The 13,731-nt window shown below is 46.0% G+C and overlaps 2 protein-coding genes across 3 annotated transcripts in view; one reads left to right on the top strand and one right to left on the bottom strand.

Moving 5' to 3' along the window:
• slc5a10 (solute carrier family 5 member 10) overlaps window positions 1-5,889 on the top strand; it is a 34,056-nt gene extending 28,167 nt beyond the window's left edge. The window contains exons 13-15 of one of the 2 annotated variants that reach the window (XM_061829554.1): window positions 1,443-1,658; window positions 4,323-4,416; window positions 5,594-5,889. In XM_061829554.1, coding sequence (XP_061685538.1) covers window positions 1,443-1,658; window positions 4,323-4,416; window positions 5,594-5,781 — 498 coding nt within the window. In that variant the 3' untranslated portion in view covers window positions 5,782-5,889. Of the gene's footprint in view, window positions 1-1,442; window positions 1,659-4,322; window positions 4,417-4,904; window positions 5,329-5,593 lie in introns of those variants that run through there. The other variant, XM_061829555.1, reaches the window with a different exon arrangement.
• Window positions 5,890-7,320: 1,431 nt separating this feature from the next.
• LOC133506311 (GRB2-related adapter protein-like) lies at window positions 7,321-13,297 on the bottom strand. The gene is made up of 5 exons (XM_061830326.1): window positions 12,993-13,297; window positions 12,794-12,891; window positions 11,223-11,342; window positions 8,828-9,140; window positions 7,321-7,919 (listed from the first exon to the last, which is right to left on the bottom strand). The coding sequence occupies exons 1-5, from the start codon at window positions 13,068-13,070 to the stop codon at window positions 7,740-7,742; spliced, it is 789 nt and encodes a 262-aa protein (XP_061686310.1). The 5' UTR covers window positions 13,071-13,297; the 3' UTR covers window positions 7,321-7,739.
• Between the last annotated feature and the right edge of the window lie 434 nt (window positions 13,298-13,731).

The raw sequence follows: 13,731 nt of genomic DNA, 5'->3' as shown, positions 1-13,731 counted from the left end.
TACAATTTAAGAACTAGTTTTGGAATCAGAATTCAAGGGGAATGCATTTTTCCAACTATTCACGTTTGGTCACACAAAAATGCTTGCGATATCTCAACTTTATCATTTATGACATGTGACAATTTGAAATTTTGGTACAGATTTTTGCAATAATCATAGAAGTTGACACTCTAGATTTGAGTTTAATCTTTTTATGATCGCGAGCTTCGTTTCCATGTTAACGGATTTCCTTTTGACTCCGGAAGCATTGCTCAATGGCACAGCTTTCTTCTTTGGGGCGATAATGTCTAAAAAGGAGGGCGAAAAAAACGCCAAGATGCTCCCGGCGATTTGAAGCCAAACGGGTCCAATTTTCTGCGTTTGTTTTCCTCGCGGTGTTGACTGATGCAAACCGCACAGGTGGCATTCTTTGCAGGCCAAAGACTGACAAGTGCCTGAGGTCGCTGCACGCGCGAAAGGTTAGATGAGAAGTAAAGTAGCACAACAACGACCGGAGTTGCAGGGTGAGAAAGTGAGAGTGTTGTGTTGCAAACGCACGTACGCGGGTAAAGAAATGTGACCCACAACTGTTCCTGGCCGGGTGTCCACCTTTTAAAATGTCTTCCCATACACCCGGGGTGTCAAACTCAGTTTTGTCGCGGGCCACGTTGTAGTTACGCTTTCCCCTCAGAGGGCCGCTATGACTGTGAAACCATAAATATCTTTATTCATCATATTTAGATACGAAATTTCTGAACTAATTGGGTCATGGGTTTTTTTTCAACCATTGTTCATATTTGGCAACAAAAAATGCTTATAATATTTCAACGTTATCATTTATGATATATAACATCAATTTCCAGCCAATCGCAGGGCACATAGTCAAACAGCCGCACTCACAATCCCGCCTAGGTCCAATTAATCCATCCATCCATTTTCTTAGCCGCTTATCCTCACAAGGGTCGGGGGGCCTGCTGGAGCCTAACCCAGCTGTCAACGGGCAGGAGGCGGGGTACATCGAGACATACAACCGCACTCACAATCACACTGCGGGGCATTTTAGAGTGTCCAATTCATGTTGCAGGTTTTTGGAATGTGGGAGGAAACCGGAGTGCCCGGAGGAAACCCACGCAGGCAACTCCACACAGGCGGGTCCGGGATTGAACCCGGGACCCCAGAACTGTGAGGCCAACGCTTTACCAACTGAACCACTTTGCCGCCCTGATATATAACAATTTGACATTTTGGTATTGATTATCAAAAGAATCACGGAAGTTGACGCAGATGATTTGCCTCCGCGGGCCACATAAAATCGTGTGGCGGGCCGGATCTGGCGCCCGGGCCTTGAGTTTGACACCGGTGCCATACACGCTCTGAACTTAGCGATCGACATCTGAACCCGAGCAATTTGTAATTTGCTTTTCAGGTCACGTGAAGCAATATGAATTTGTTTGTGTCGTCAGGGCGCCTTCTGGGGCCTCATGGTAGGTTTGGTGGTGGGAGTGTGCAGGATGGTCCTGGAGTTCGCCTTCCCCCCCGCCAGATGCGGCGTGGCGGACTCGGCGCCGGCGGTCCTGCGCCGCGTGCACTACCTCCACTTCGCCATCCTGCTCTGCGGGCTCACCGCCATCGTGGTCACCGCGGTGTCGTTGCTGACGCCTCCGCCGGGCCACGAGCAGGTACGCACAGTACACACGATACACGCACGCACTGTGAAAATATGTGATATGATCAACTGGTATCTGAAACTCTACGTGTGCTGGATCTGTTAAATCCAAAAGCTCAATTAAGATGCATTTAAAAGCGTCTCACAGTACAGTCCAAGTTTTTGTTGCACTCCCAACAACGGCAGACTCAGCCCTTCTTCATTTTTTTGACACCTCACGGACGCTTGAGATCTGCTGACTGGACGTGTGAACTTGAATCCAGGATGACTCTCGCTTTTGAGCTGACGCCGCCGGCCTCTCGTATGGGAGAGATTTCAAACGTTACGCTGAACATGGCCGTTTTGAAAAGGCTCCGTAGCGAGCAGCCGCAACCGCACAAAAGTGCTTTTTATAATGAGATTCACCAGCAGTCCTCGGTCTGTACCTTATATTTGTTTCTGCTGTGCTAGTCGGAGGAAAAACAAGCGAGCATTCACACGCGTTTTATTCATGAGGGTTCCCAGATCGTCCCCCAACTCGTTTGGCCTCGGAAAATACATTATTTCAGTCGCTAGCCAAAGAACTGTTGAACAGGCCTGCGAGCCGGAATGCAATTCAGCTGGTAATCTGCGGTTCCTCTGCCCTAAAGCGAGACTTGGTAGAAATTGGACTCTAAAATCACATATTTGCAAGTCTGTTGACGGTAAAACTGGTTTGAATTTTTTTGCCTTATTGAGATAAAAGTCTCCTAACAGGCCACAATCAAGGAAATAACACTTCTTTTCCGTTTAACGCATAAAAGAAAGGGCAAAAAAGATGTGCCCTCTAGCGAACAGGACCGGTATGTTGTCAGTTCTTTGAAGTGCTACATAGAGATATGTTTATTAATTAATTCTTATTCTAGAACGACACCTACGCATTAATAATAATGATGGGTTAGCATTTTGAAGACAAACTTGTTTTCTTACTGACCTTTCTCCCTTTCTTCTCATGGAAAACGCTCCATGTGTACTTGAGGCAGCCATGTTGGAAAGGGAAATAACTCCGCGCTAACTTCGACCAATGAATTATCCTCCCACGATACCAAATTATGGCTTCAGATTAAAACACTTCAATATTTTGATATACTGAAGGATATAATGCGTGGAAATCATGATGTCCCAAAAATGGGACACTGCCCACGAATGATTAAGGAGAATACAGTACTGGGTTTGTGACCCCGCGCGGTCTACTTTCCACGCATCCGTTATCTACCGCTTTTCCGGGTCGGGTCGCGGAGGAAGTAGCTTCGGCGGTGATACCCAGACTTCTTCCAGACCAGTTCTTCCAGCTCTTCCGGAGAGATCTCGAGGCGTTCCCCGAGACATAGTCTCTCTAGCGTGTCTTGGGTCGTCCTCGGGGTCTCTTTCCGGTGGGACATGCCCAGAACTCCTCACCAAGGAGGCGTCCGGGAGAGATCTGGATCAGATGCCCCAGCCACCTCATCTGGCTCCTCTCAATGCGGAGGAGCAGCGGCTCGACACTGAGCCCCTCCCGGATGACCGAGCTTCTCACCCGTACTCTAAGGGAGAGCCCGGACACCCTGTGGAGGAAACTCATTACAATACAATCCGGGATCTTGTTCTTTCGGTCACAACCCACAGCTCATGCCTATCGGTGAGGGTAGGAACGTAGATCGACCGGTAAATTGAGAACTCTGCCTTTCGACTTTCGACTCCCTCTTGACCACAACGGACCGATACCAAGTCCGCATCACTGCAGACGCTGTACCGATTGTTATTGTTAGCTAGTACCGTCTGTGGATACTAGCTAACTAGCTCGAGGGACATGGAATGGTCTACTTTAGTGTTTGAAAATTTTAGTGGACCACCCAGGATACGTCCTGCATTATGCGAGCATCAGCGACTGCGTATGTGGTAATATTTCTTTTCAGTGTTGAGCATAAAGATGAAAACTTCAGTCCGTATGAACGACAGTGGCTTATAATGAAATGAGACATAATGCAATTTCTCGCTATTAAAATCAGTTTTCAGATGTCTGACTTACATATCTGACAATGTTCTGTCAAAATAAACAACGGACAAAAACTTACAGCACGGCTAAAATCCACTTGTCACACTACGGTTTAAATCTGTTTCGGCGGTCGGTTCTGCGCCATTTAAATGCAGAGTATGGCTTTCGTTACCGTGACAACCGGGGACAGAACTCGCACATGCAAGGAAATGAGACAAGGAGTTTTATTTTTTTTTTTGACGAGAAACCGGTCTAGCTAATTCTTGTACATTTTTTTTTAAAAGAAAAACAGAGTTTCTTTTATTGCACATGTTTCAAATATAAACGGGGGCCATGGGTTGTGCCAGGATGAGTCCCAGTTGTGTTCTCACACATACAGAAAATACTGCTTTTGTTTAACAAAAAAAAAAGGTCACAGTTACAGCTATAGAAAAAAAATATGTATGTACACCAGTCTTGACTGATTGCGCTTTGAATTTATTTCCACAAAAAGTATTGTCCGCATGCGTGTTTGACTTGTACACATGCCAGCTATTGACGGTGCTTGTTTATTCTGGAACAAATCCAGAGAAATCAAACGGAACTGCAAACGCTTCACCCTGTCCCACTTTTCACGCTCACACACCCAGCGCACGTATGAACAAAGGTTGTTATTATGAAATATTTCCTCCGTTGGGTGTGCAGTTGAGGAACCTGACCTGGTGGACGCTGACGGAGGAGTCGCCCGGAGAAATCCCTCTGCAGAAAATATCTTCCGTCGGTCACCGTAATTCTCAAGGTGGGCGCCGAATCCCGAATCACATCCATGGGAACGACATGAAATAAATAAAATGTCAACATCATAAAAGCTTCATAAAAAAATATCTGATAACTGAGCAATCGGTTCATTAATTTTTTTTGCGGGGGGCGGGGCTTAATCCTTACTATAAACATACAGTGAATAGAATACTCGGTTCTCCAGCGTCCCCGTTCTCGAACCAATCGGTTTTCGAACGAAAATTGTGAAATTTTTCTTGCTTCTGTTTTATAACGCGGCACGGCCAGACCAGCTGACCCACGACGCGCTTTGTTGTGAATTCCCACGCCGCCGAAAGAACCCGGAAATAACATAACGACCACTTGACCCAACCATGACACGCATTGTTATTGTGAATTCGAACACCCCCCCCCCTGAAAAAAAAAACCCGGAAATAACATAACAGTGCAACCACATGACCCACCCACGACGCGTTTTGTTATTCTGTATAACGCAGCCTCTGTACGCAGACGTGTCCTGCAACTAACCCCCGTCATGGCTCCAAAGAAGGCAAGCGGAAGCTCACGACCGAAGAACTCCTGCACCTCCCACTGCCCAATTTTTAAGACTTGGAACGCATTATTTCTTTTTCCATTCATTCTAATGGGAAATATCGATTTGGTTTTCGAACAAATCGCTTCTCGAACTGCCTTCTGGAACGGATTGCGGTCGAGAACCGAGGCTGCAGTATGCATGCAAAACATGTTACCGTTTCACACTATTTTGTTGTTATTGAATTAAGTTTACAACGCAGAATGAGGTACGAAAACACAAAATGTCCCCCTTTTTGATCTTCTGGTTGTTCTACGTAGTGAATTAAAGACCACATGGTATAAAGTGTTCTCCACATTGACTTGGTACTGACGCTGTTAGTCGAGGGAGTAAAAGCAATATGACGCAACATGAAATTAACGTAGCAGTCCATGTTGGTGGTGTTGGTGTACAGTCACGTGAGGACTGGGATTATTGACTCAAGAAAACTATTTTTTTGGGTGGGGGAGGGGGTTTCTTAAAGTGATACAGTACATCACAAATACTCCAAATTGTTCAATTTTAGAGGTTTTACTGCACTGTGGGAGGACGCGTCCATCGCACTCATCCACGTACAGAAATGATGACACAAATGATTGAGCGATTTCCTGGGGTGTATGTGTTGCAGACTCTGAGCCAGCACGTCAGATTCGTTGCGGTCACGGCCTGCGATCGTGCATCGCGGCGGTCCGGCGCTTGCAGGCGACTCCCAGAGTTCCGAGCATCCGCGAGAGCGCCTTCTGGTCGAGGTTCTGCTGCGCGAACGCCCTCCTGCTGGTCAGCATCAACATTTTTCTCTACGCGTACTTCGCCTGAGCTTTTAGCGCGTGTGCACATCCTGCCTCGCCCCCGACCTCACTGGGCACCGGCCAACGTCTGGAACAGGAACCACAAAGTCTGCGCCCCCCCCCCCCCCCCCCCCACCCCCCCGCCCCCACACCCACACCCTCCGGCCAGAAATGGGAGGTTACCCAAATGCTAACTAGCTAACTAGAGAGATAGATAGATAGATAGATAGATAGATAGATAGATAGATAGATAGATAGATAGATAGATAGATATAGATAGATAGATAGATAGATAGATAGATAGATAGATAGATAGATAGATAGATAGATAGATAGATAGATAGATAGATAGATAGAGATAGATAGATAGATAGATAGATAGATCTTTTGGTAACTCTTTGTCTATTTTAGGCCCGTGTTTTTGTGTGTTCTTCGGTACGTAAATGAAGCTAATCCAGTACTTTTAATTTCTCGAAGAGTATCATAACTGGATCAATACATCCGACATGTGATCTACAATGCTGGCAACTTCACAGACTTTTTAAATATTTGGTGTTATTTTCTGCCTTTTTTTTTTGGACCTTGTCATCTGGTTGAGGATTTGCGAGTGTTCCTTTGCAACAGTTTTGATGGGTTTTTTTTTTTGTAAATAAATAACGAGAAACATTTTACCTCTGTATACGGAGTAAAAGATCAGAAACATTATGAAATGTTGGGAAAATTTGGGTTTGTCGGTCTCATTTTTGGGCGGCGCTGTGCAAAAGCGGTTTGCACATCTAACTGCCTCAGTGTTCTGGAGTTCTGGTTTCCAATCTGTGGACTGCGGCCCTCCTGTGCCATATTTGCATTTTTAAAGCCCAAGTGTCTTCCCTATAAACATTCTACAATAGATATTGTAATGAAAAATACATATAACATTATTCACTTCAATGTCTATACGGAGAGCACGTCATCCTTGCGCAAAGTAGCAGAAGTGTTATTCGACATCCAAGTGGCCGCCATATTGGCTGCATCTTCTGTCCGTGACATCACACTGGAAGATTCACTATTGAGAACATGCGGTGGCCCCTTCTGTGGGAGACGAACACGTCCCTTCTGACACGGAAGCTCTATTCGAAGAAGAGAACATCTCACAACCGAGTGAAGTGACCAGGACAATATTACCCTATCATTTCGAGTCAGATTTAGATGATATGCGGATCACGACCAAACCTCATCCGGCCAAACCACCTCCCCATGGTAGTGATAAAAACAACGCCCCCACGAGTGACGGCGACGACGACGCGGCCGAACCGCCTCCCGGTCCGATCCACTTCCATGGCGGAGATGAGTGAGCGCAGCGATCCATAAAGCCATATACGTCAAAGTCATGTTTTGTGGTGAAAAAAATGGCTGCTGTTTTACCATTAATAACATACTAAAAGTCATGCATTTCATGACACAGTGCCTTTTTATTATTTTATTAATATTGTTTGGCTTATCTGACATTTATGAGAGCGAGAGATAACAAAAGAGTAAAATACAATTCTTTATTCGTATTTCTACTGCAACCTTGACAGAAGGGGGGCAGGACGAAAAACACGGGTTTGCAACATAAAGGATATTTACTCAAATATGCTATAAACCTATTTATCCTATTCCCATAGAATATATCTCTGTTATTTGGTCGTCATAGTAGATCATTTCAAAAGTTATAGCGTGCAAATATTGAGCGTTGCTGCCTGACAAGTGCAATTGCATGAAAACTAATTAAAGCTTCTCTTTAGTGCGATTCACACAAAGGGTAAAGTGACACAAAAGTATCTGTGAGACAAACGAGCTGGCGTCAAGTGTACAAAAATTCAAATTCTGAATTCTGGGAAGCAGAAGATTTCACGAGATAACGTCACATTTTAACCGTACGGCGGAACCTCCAAACTGCGAACGCAAATCGGTTCGCGTTGCGAAAAAACCTTCGTGGTCCAAGTTTGACAGGATGCGTCGTCGTCAGTGGTACAGCGGCTGGACGTACTGCGGCGGGAAGACCCCCACCCGCCCGCGGCAGCGCCCCCTCCAGCACCGTGAGCCGGAGCAGTCCAGCAGGTCGATGAGGTCGCCGCGCAGGAAGTGCAGGTGGGCGGTGTGCGGCGGGGCGTAGTCGCACAGGGCGTGAGCCAGCCGAGGTTTCTGCACAATAGGACACGGGTGGCGGGCAAATATGATCACAAACAGTTGGTAAAGCGTTGGCCTCACAGTTCTGAGGACCCGGGTTCGATCCCGGCACCGCCTGTTTGGAGTTTGCATGCTCTCCCCGTGCCTGCGTGAGTTTTCTCCAGGCAATCCGGTTTCCTCCCACATCCCAAAAACATGCACCATTAATTGGACACTCTAAATTGCCCCTAGGTGTGATTGTGAGTGCGGCTGTTTGTCTCGATGTGCCCTGCGATTGGCTGGCGACCAGTTCAGGGTGTACGACTCCCCCTGCCTGTTGACAGCTGGGATAGGATCCAGCCTTCCCCGCGACCCTCATGAGGATAAGCAGCAAAGAAAATGGATGGAAAGACTTTGCTATTGACTGACGACATCTTGCCAAAAGTCAGCCAGGTATTGTTGTTCTGTATGAGCATTCCCCGCAACCCTCGTGAGGATAAGCGGCAAAAAAGAAAATGGATGGATGGATGGATGGATGGATGGTGCATCATATATTTCCAAAAGTTGAAAAGTAGTCCTATAATAATTTATCTAATAATAATTGAATAATATTTAAGGTAGTCTAGGAATTTGCACAACATAATATATCATGTACTGTATGTTGGCATTTATTAAAAAAAAAAAAAAGAATGTAATTCGCTACAATTTGAATAATTTTAATTAAAATTATTGCATTTATGCGTTTGGGTAAAATCAATCTTGAATACATTAAATAAAACCGAAGAAAACACAAAAAGAGCCACAAAAATGAATAGTGGCTTTATACGAATACAATTAATATAAAAATGAGTGGGATTAAGGACCCCGGATTTGTAAATAGTGCCGTGTTTTTTATTTTATTTGTAATTTTTTTTTTTGGTATCGTGTTAAGTGGAAGGTCGTACCCCCAAAACGTGTTCCAGCAGCTGAACGGAGGACGACTCTCTCAGGGGGTGAAGGCCGTGGAGGCGGGCCGAAGGCAGCGACTCCAAAGAGGCGCTCTTGTACGGGTTGGCGTAAGGGTTGCGGCCACCGTGGGAGGCCTGGCGGGGGGACACGTCCGGGGGGGGGTCTCGGAGGCAGACCACCTTCTCCACGGCGATGCTGTGAGTCCTGTAGAAGTCCACCAGCCGGTTGAGGGAGCCGAAGGACTCGTCCCAGATGCAGTACTGACCGCCCCCCTCCAGCACCCGGAAATGCTCCACCCGGTCGCCGTAGCTGCCAGAGAGGAATGCGTGCGGGACAAAGTCACGACGGAGTTTTCCGCTCGACGTTTAATTGAACACGTCCGCACGGATCCTTTCGTACGTCGGCTTTCGACTTGCGTGGGAGCCGGTGTCAAACTCCGAGGCCCGGGGGCCAACTCCGGCCCTCCGTCTCATTTTATGTGGCCTGTGAAAGTCTGTCACCGTTTTTCTTTGTTAATTTTCTGTTGACAACTAGTCATCATATCAATGATAGTAAAATCAAATGATGACATGTAGCGGCACGCGTGTAATATGATGGAGTTATGATTCAAATTTGCACAAAATTCTAACTATTGACCAGTAGCTCTTCTCCGGTCCAATAGATTGAACGAAGGTGGGGCGCGACATTCCAGCATTTATATGGCGATGAAATTTGAAATATAAGTTCCTCTGGGGGCAGCACGGTGGAGCAGTTGGTAAAGCGTTGGCCTCGCAGTTCTGAGGACCCGGACCCGCCTGTGTGGGGTTTGCATGTTCTCCCCGTGCCTGCGTGGGTTTTCTCTGGGCACAAAATTTGCCTTGTTGTGATTGTGAGTGTGGCTGTTTGTCTCGATGTGCCCTGCGATTGGGCTGGCGACCAGTTCAGGATGTGCCCCGCCTCCTGCCCGTTGACAGCCGGGATAGGCTCTGGCACTCCCCGCGACCCTCGTGAGGATAAGCCGCAAAGAAAATGGATGGATGGAAGTTCCTCTGGGTTTTTACAATAAAACTGTGCCAAACAAATATGCGTTCATCAGAGATGACGCGCCGTGGCGACCCCTCATGGGACAAGCCGAAAAGAAAAGAAGAAGATAGGGAGACCTTTTAGACATTTATCCATTTTCTAAGGTGCTTATCCTCATAAAGGTCTTGGGAGTGCTGGAGTCCATCCCAGCTAACTTTGGGCGAAAGGCGGACTAAACCCTGAACTGGTCGCCAGTTAAAATTTTAGTTTGCACAAGTTAGAATAAATAAGATTAAATTGTGTGTTAGCATGAAATAAATACATCTAATTTAAATCTAAAATATGTATACAATCAAACTAACATGGAGTAATATACCATGTAATTTGACATACAAATGGCAATTAAATGTTTCAGCACGTCCCAAATGTATAATTCTTCATAATATTTCTTATCAGCATATATTTTTCCACGTTGGCCCAGAGAAAGTATTGATATTCACTGCTCTGCGTGAGCTACATAGGATTATGTATTGTGAATTTTTTAAGGGGCCTTACAAAAACATCTGATATTTGTGCTGGAGCATTATCGCCCTCTGTTTTCCATCCCCGGTATTGCACAGTGTGGCGGCACGATGGCGTCTGAATCGAAATCAAACTTGCACGTGACCGCTCACAGGGCAGGCAGATGTTATGCCTTGCAACATTCATACGCGCACATCATGTATTGTTTATATGTGCGCCTCTGTCACATGTGTCAATTGCGTAACGTACCTGCGCTCAATTAACGTAACGCTCTTATGTAACGGCCCTGATTATCGAACGCGTTTCACGATTAAATGGGCCCCGTCGTCACTTTCGGTGACCCAAATTGCAGCTGCGCGTGCCACTGGCTGTCCGTGAGGATGTGATATTTTTAGTCAAAAATGGGCTCTTTTCGATCATATTTAAATACGCGCTTACCCTGACATACGCACGCTCACAGACACGTGGATGCTGCGAGTTGCTAATGTGCTCAGTGGCATGGAAAAGAAATGAAAAAAAATAAAAAAATAACGTCCACAGCTGCCTCTCTTGCATGTTTATAAATACAATTCGAAACATAGCTTCTGAGAAATGTAAAGCCAGTTTAACATGAAATAATAATTATGTAATAACATAATACTAACATAGTAGTAACAGTGCGGCCATGCATTTCCCAAAATCACAAGAAAATCTAACAACTGTACGAAATGATGACAGGAATTTTGCTAATAAAGTCAGTCGGTGCTACTGATAATTATCACGGCATCAGGAAAAGGCCTACTCGGGCCCCACCGCCCGCCGCTGGTTAACGACATAGTAATAACAGTAGATGATCAACCGAGGCGGCGCGACCTGCGGCGCGCTTACCTAACCGAGACGGAGAACTCTCCGGGAGCCGACTCGCTCTCCCTCACCACGAAGACGCCGCTATCCCGCCAGTGCAGACGCCGCTCCGCCTCCAGCCTCGACACCCGACCCGCAAACCACCTGCACGGGGCACGCCGGTGTAACATATGCGCATGTAATATTACAACGAGAGTTAATACAATCCAAATATAGTCCGAAAAAACATTCCGGATTGACCAATATAACGATGCTACGTTTTACATATCTATGTAATATCTTGCACTGCATCATAGCGAAAGCTGTTTTGCGCCTTCTGTAATTTGTAAACCAAATTATTAGCAACACCAGTCAGATTTTTAATGCAACTCTTGTGTTAAATGTCATCAACTAAACAACTATTAAATATGAATAATAATACTAATCATTTGTATTATTATAGGAGGAAAAAACTAACACATTTGGGAAAATCTAAATATTATTACAGCATCACCAATAATAATAATAAATACTAAAATAGGTTTACAAAAAGTAAATAATAACAGCAATAAATAATAGTAAAATCTAAATACTACTAAGAAGAAAAAAAAATTGGGGACCATCTATACCACAGGTGTCAAACTCAAAGCCCGGGGGCCACATCTGGCCCGGGAGAAAAAGGAGTTTGATGACCCTGATCTATACTGTTGCTGGTAAAAATAAATAAATAAATAAATAGTAATAATAATAATAACATAAAAATAATAAATACTAAAATAGGTATACAAAAACTAAATAACAACAATAATAAATAACAGCAAAATCTAAATACTACTGTTAAGAATAATAAAATGGGGGACCATCTATACCACAGGTGTCAAACTCAAGGCCCGGGGGCCACATCCGGCCCGCTAGAAAAATCAATTTGACAACCCTGATCTATACTGTTGGTGGTAAAAATGATAATAGTCACAACGATCAAGATTTGGGGGAATCGATATACTACTGCTGCTAATACAATTTATAAATGCATTTACCAACACGTCAACAGTTGTTGTTGTAGTTTGTAACGGTTTGTGTAATTCACCCCCCCCCCTCCCCCCCGCCATAAAGTCAGTTAGTGATTTCAGAAATATATTAGGAAAAGGATTTTTGGAAGGGCGGCACAGTGTCTCAGCTGGTAACGCATGAGCCTCACAGTTCTGAAGTCCCGGGTTCAATCCCGGACTCCCCTGTGCCTGCGTGGTTTTCCTCCGGGCACTCCGGTTTCCTCCCCCATCCCAAAAACATGCACCATGAATTGGACACTCCAAATTGCCCCGAGGTGTGATTGTGAGTGCGGCTGTTGTCTGTCTCCGTGTGCCCTCCGATTGCCCTGCTGGCAACCAGTTCAGGGTGGACCCCACCTCCTGCCTCGTTCACAGCTCGGATGGGCTCCAGCACCCTCGTGAGGATAAGCGGCAAAGAAAATGGATATTTGGCACTGGAGAACTTGGAAAATTACATATCAAGACAGCTGAATCCTTGTATTGAATTACAAGACAGTTTGGGGTCCCGTTCCCCCCCCCCCCCCCCCCTCCAGAGAATAACACAAATGACTTGTAAATGTTTCTTACGGATGAGGCAGAAGCGAAATGTAGTTTTCCGGCACGTAGCCCCTTTTGCCTTCGATCTCTGCCGTGAACCAGCAAGAATGCTCCTCCATTTCTGTCACCTGCATCCAACAAACGTACAATAACATGATTATTATCATTATTATTTTTTTTTTTTTAAACAATCACAATGCAAGGTGCCGTGCACTTTGAACCCACAAACCTTGACCACGTCCCCTTTCTGGAAGCTCAGCTCGTCCGCTTCGGATGCCGCGAAGGAGAAAAGCGCCACCGCCTCCATGCTGCGGAGTCAGGAGAGGAAAAGTCGAGCCACCGGTGGCCGCCACGCTTCACTTCGCCGGCGACGAGAGGTGACGGCAGCCCGGCCGATGCGGATTGTGCCCCGCTAACCGCACGTACGGTGGAAGAGAATCGGTGAGTGTGCGCGTGTCGCCGCTCATGAGTTAATGAGGAGAGTTTCTTTCGCCGCGCGTGCGTCCCTCTGTTGCGCCATGTGAACACGTGAACGCAGCGGCTGCCTCCTCTTGACTCCGGCTCGTGTCGGGGGGGTCACTGGGGCTTGAAATAAAATGCATCATCGTCGGATGCGAGGTAAAAACAAAAGCACGGGTAGTGCATACATATATATCCCAACGAAAAAACTGCATGTAAATATTGCGTGTGAAAGCTGAAAAGCTGAACTGAACCCGAGACTTGGGACGGTTGGAATCAGAATAATCATCCATCCATACATTTTATTTGCCGCTTATCCTCACAAGGGTCGTGGGCCACGCTGGAGCCTATCCCAGCTGTCATCGGGCAGGAGGCGGGGTACACCCTGAACTGGTTGCCAGCCAATGGCAGGGCACAACGAGACAAACAGCCGCACTCACAACCGCACCTTGGGGCAATTTAGAGTGTCCAATTAATGTCCCATGTTTTGGGGATGTGCGAGGAAAAAA

The sequence above is a fragment of the Syngnathoides biaculeatus genome, chromosome 9 (assembly GCF_019802595.1).
Source record: "Syngnathoides biaculeatus isolate LvHL_M chromosome 9, ASM1980259v1, whole genome shotgun sequence".
NCBI lineage: Eukaryota > Metazoa > Chordata > Actinopteri > Syngnathiformes > Syngnathidae > Syngnathoides > Syngnathoides biaculeatus.
This window is presented reverse-complemented; position numbering and strand designations above follow the sequence as displayed.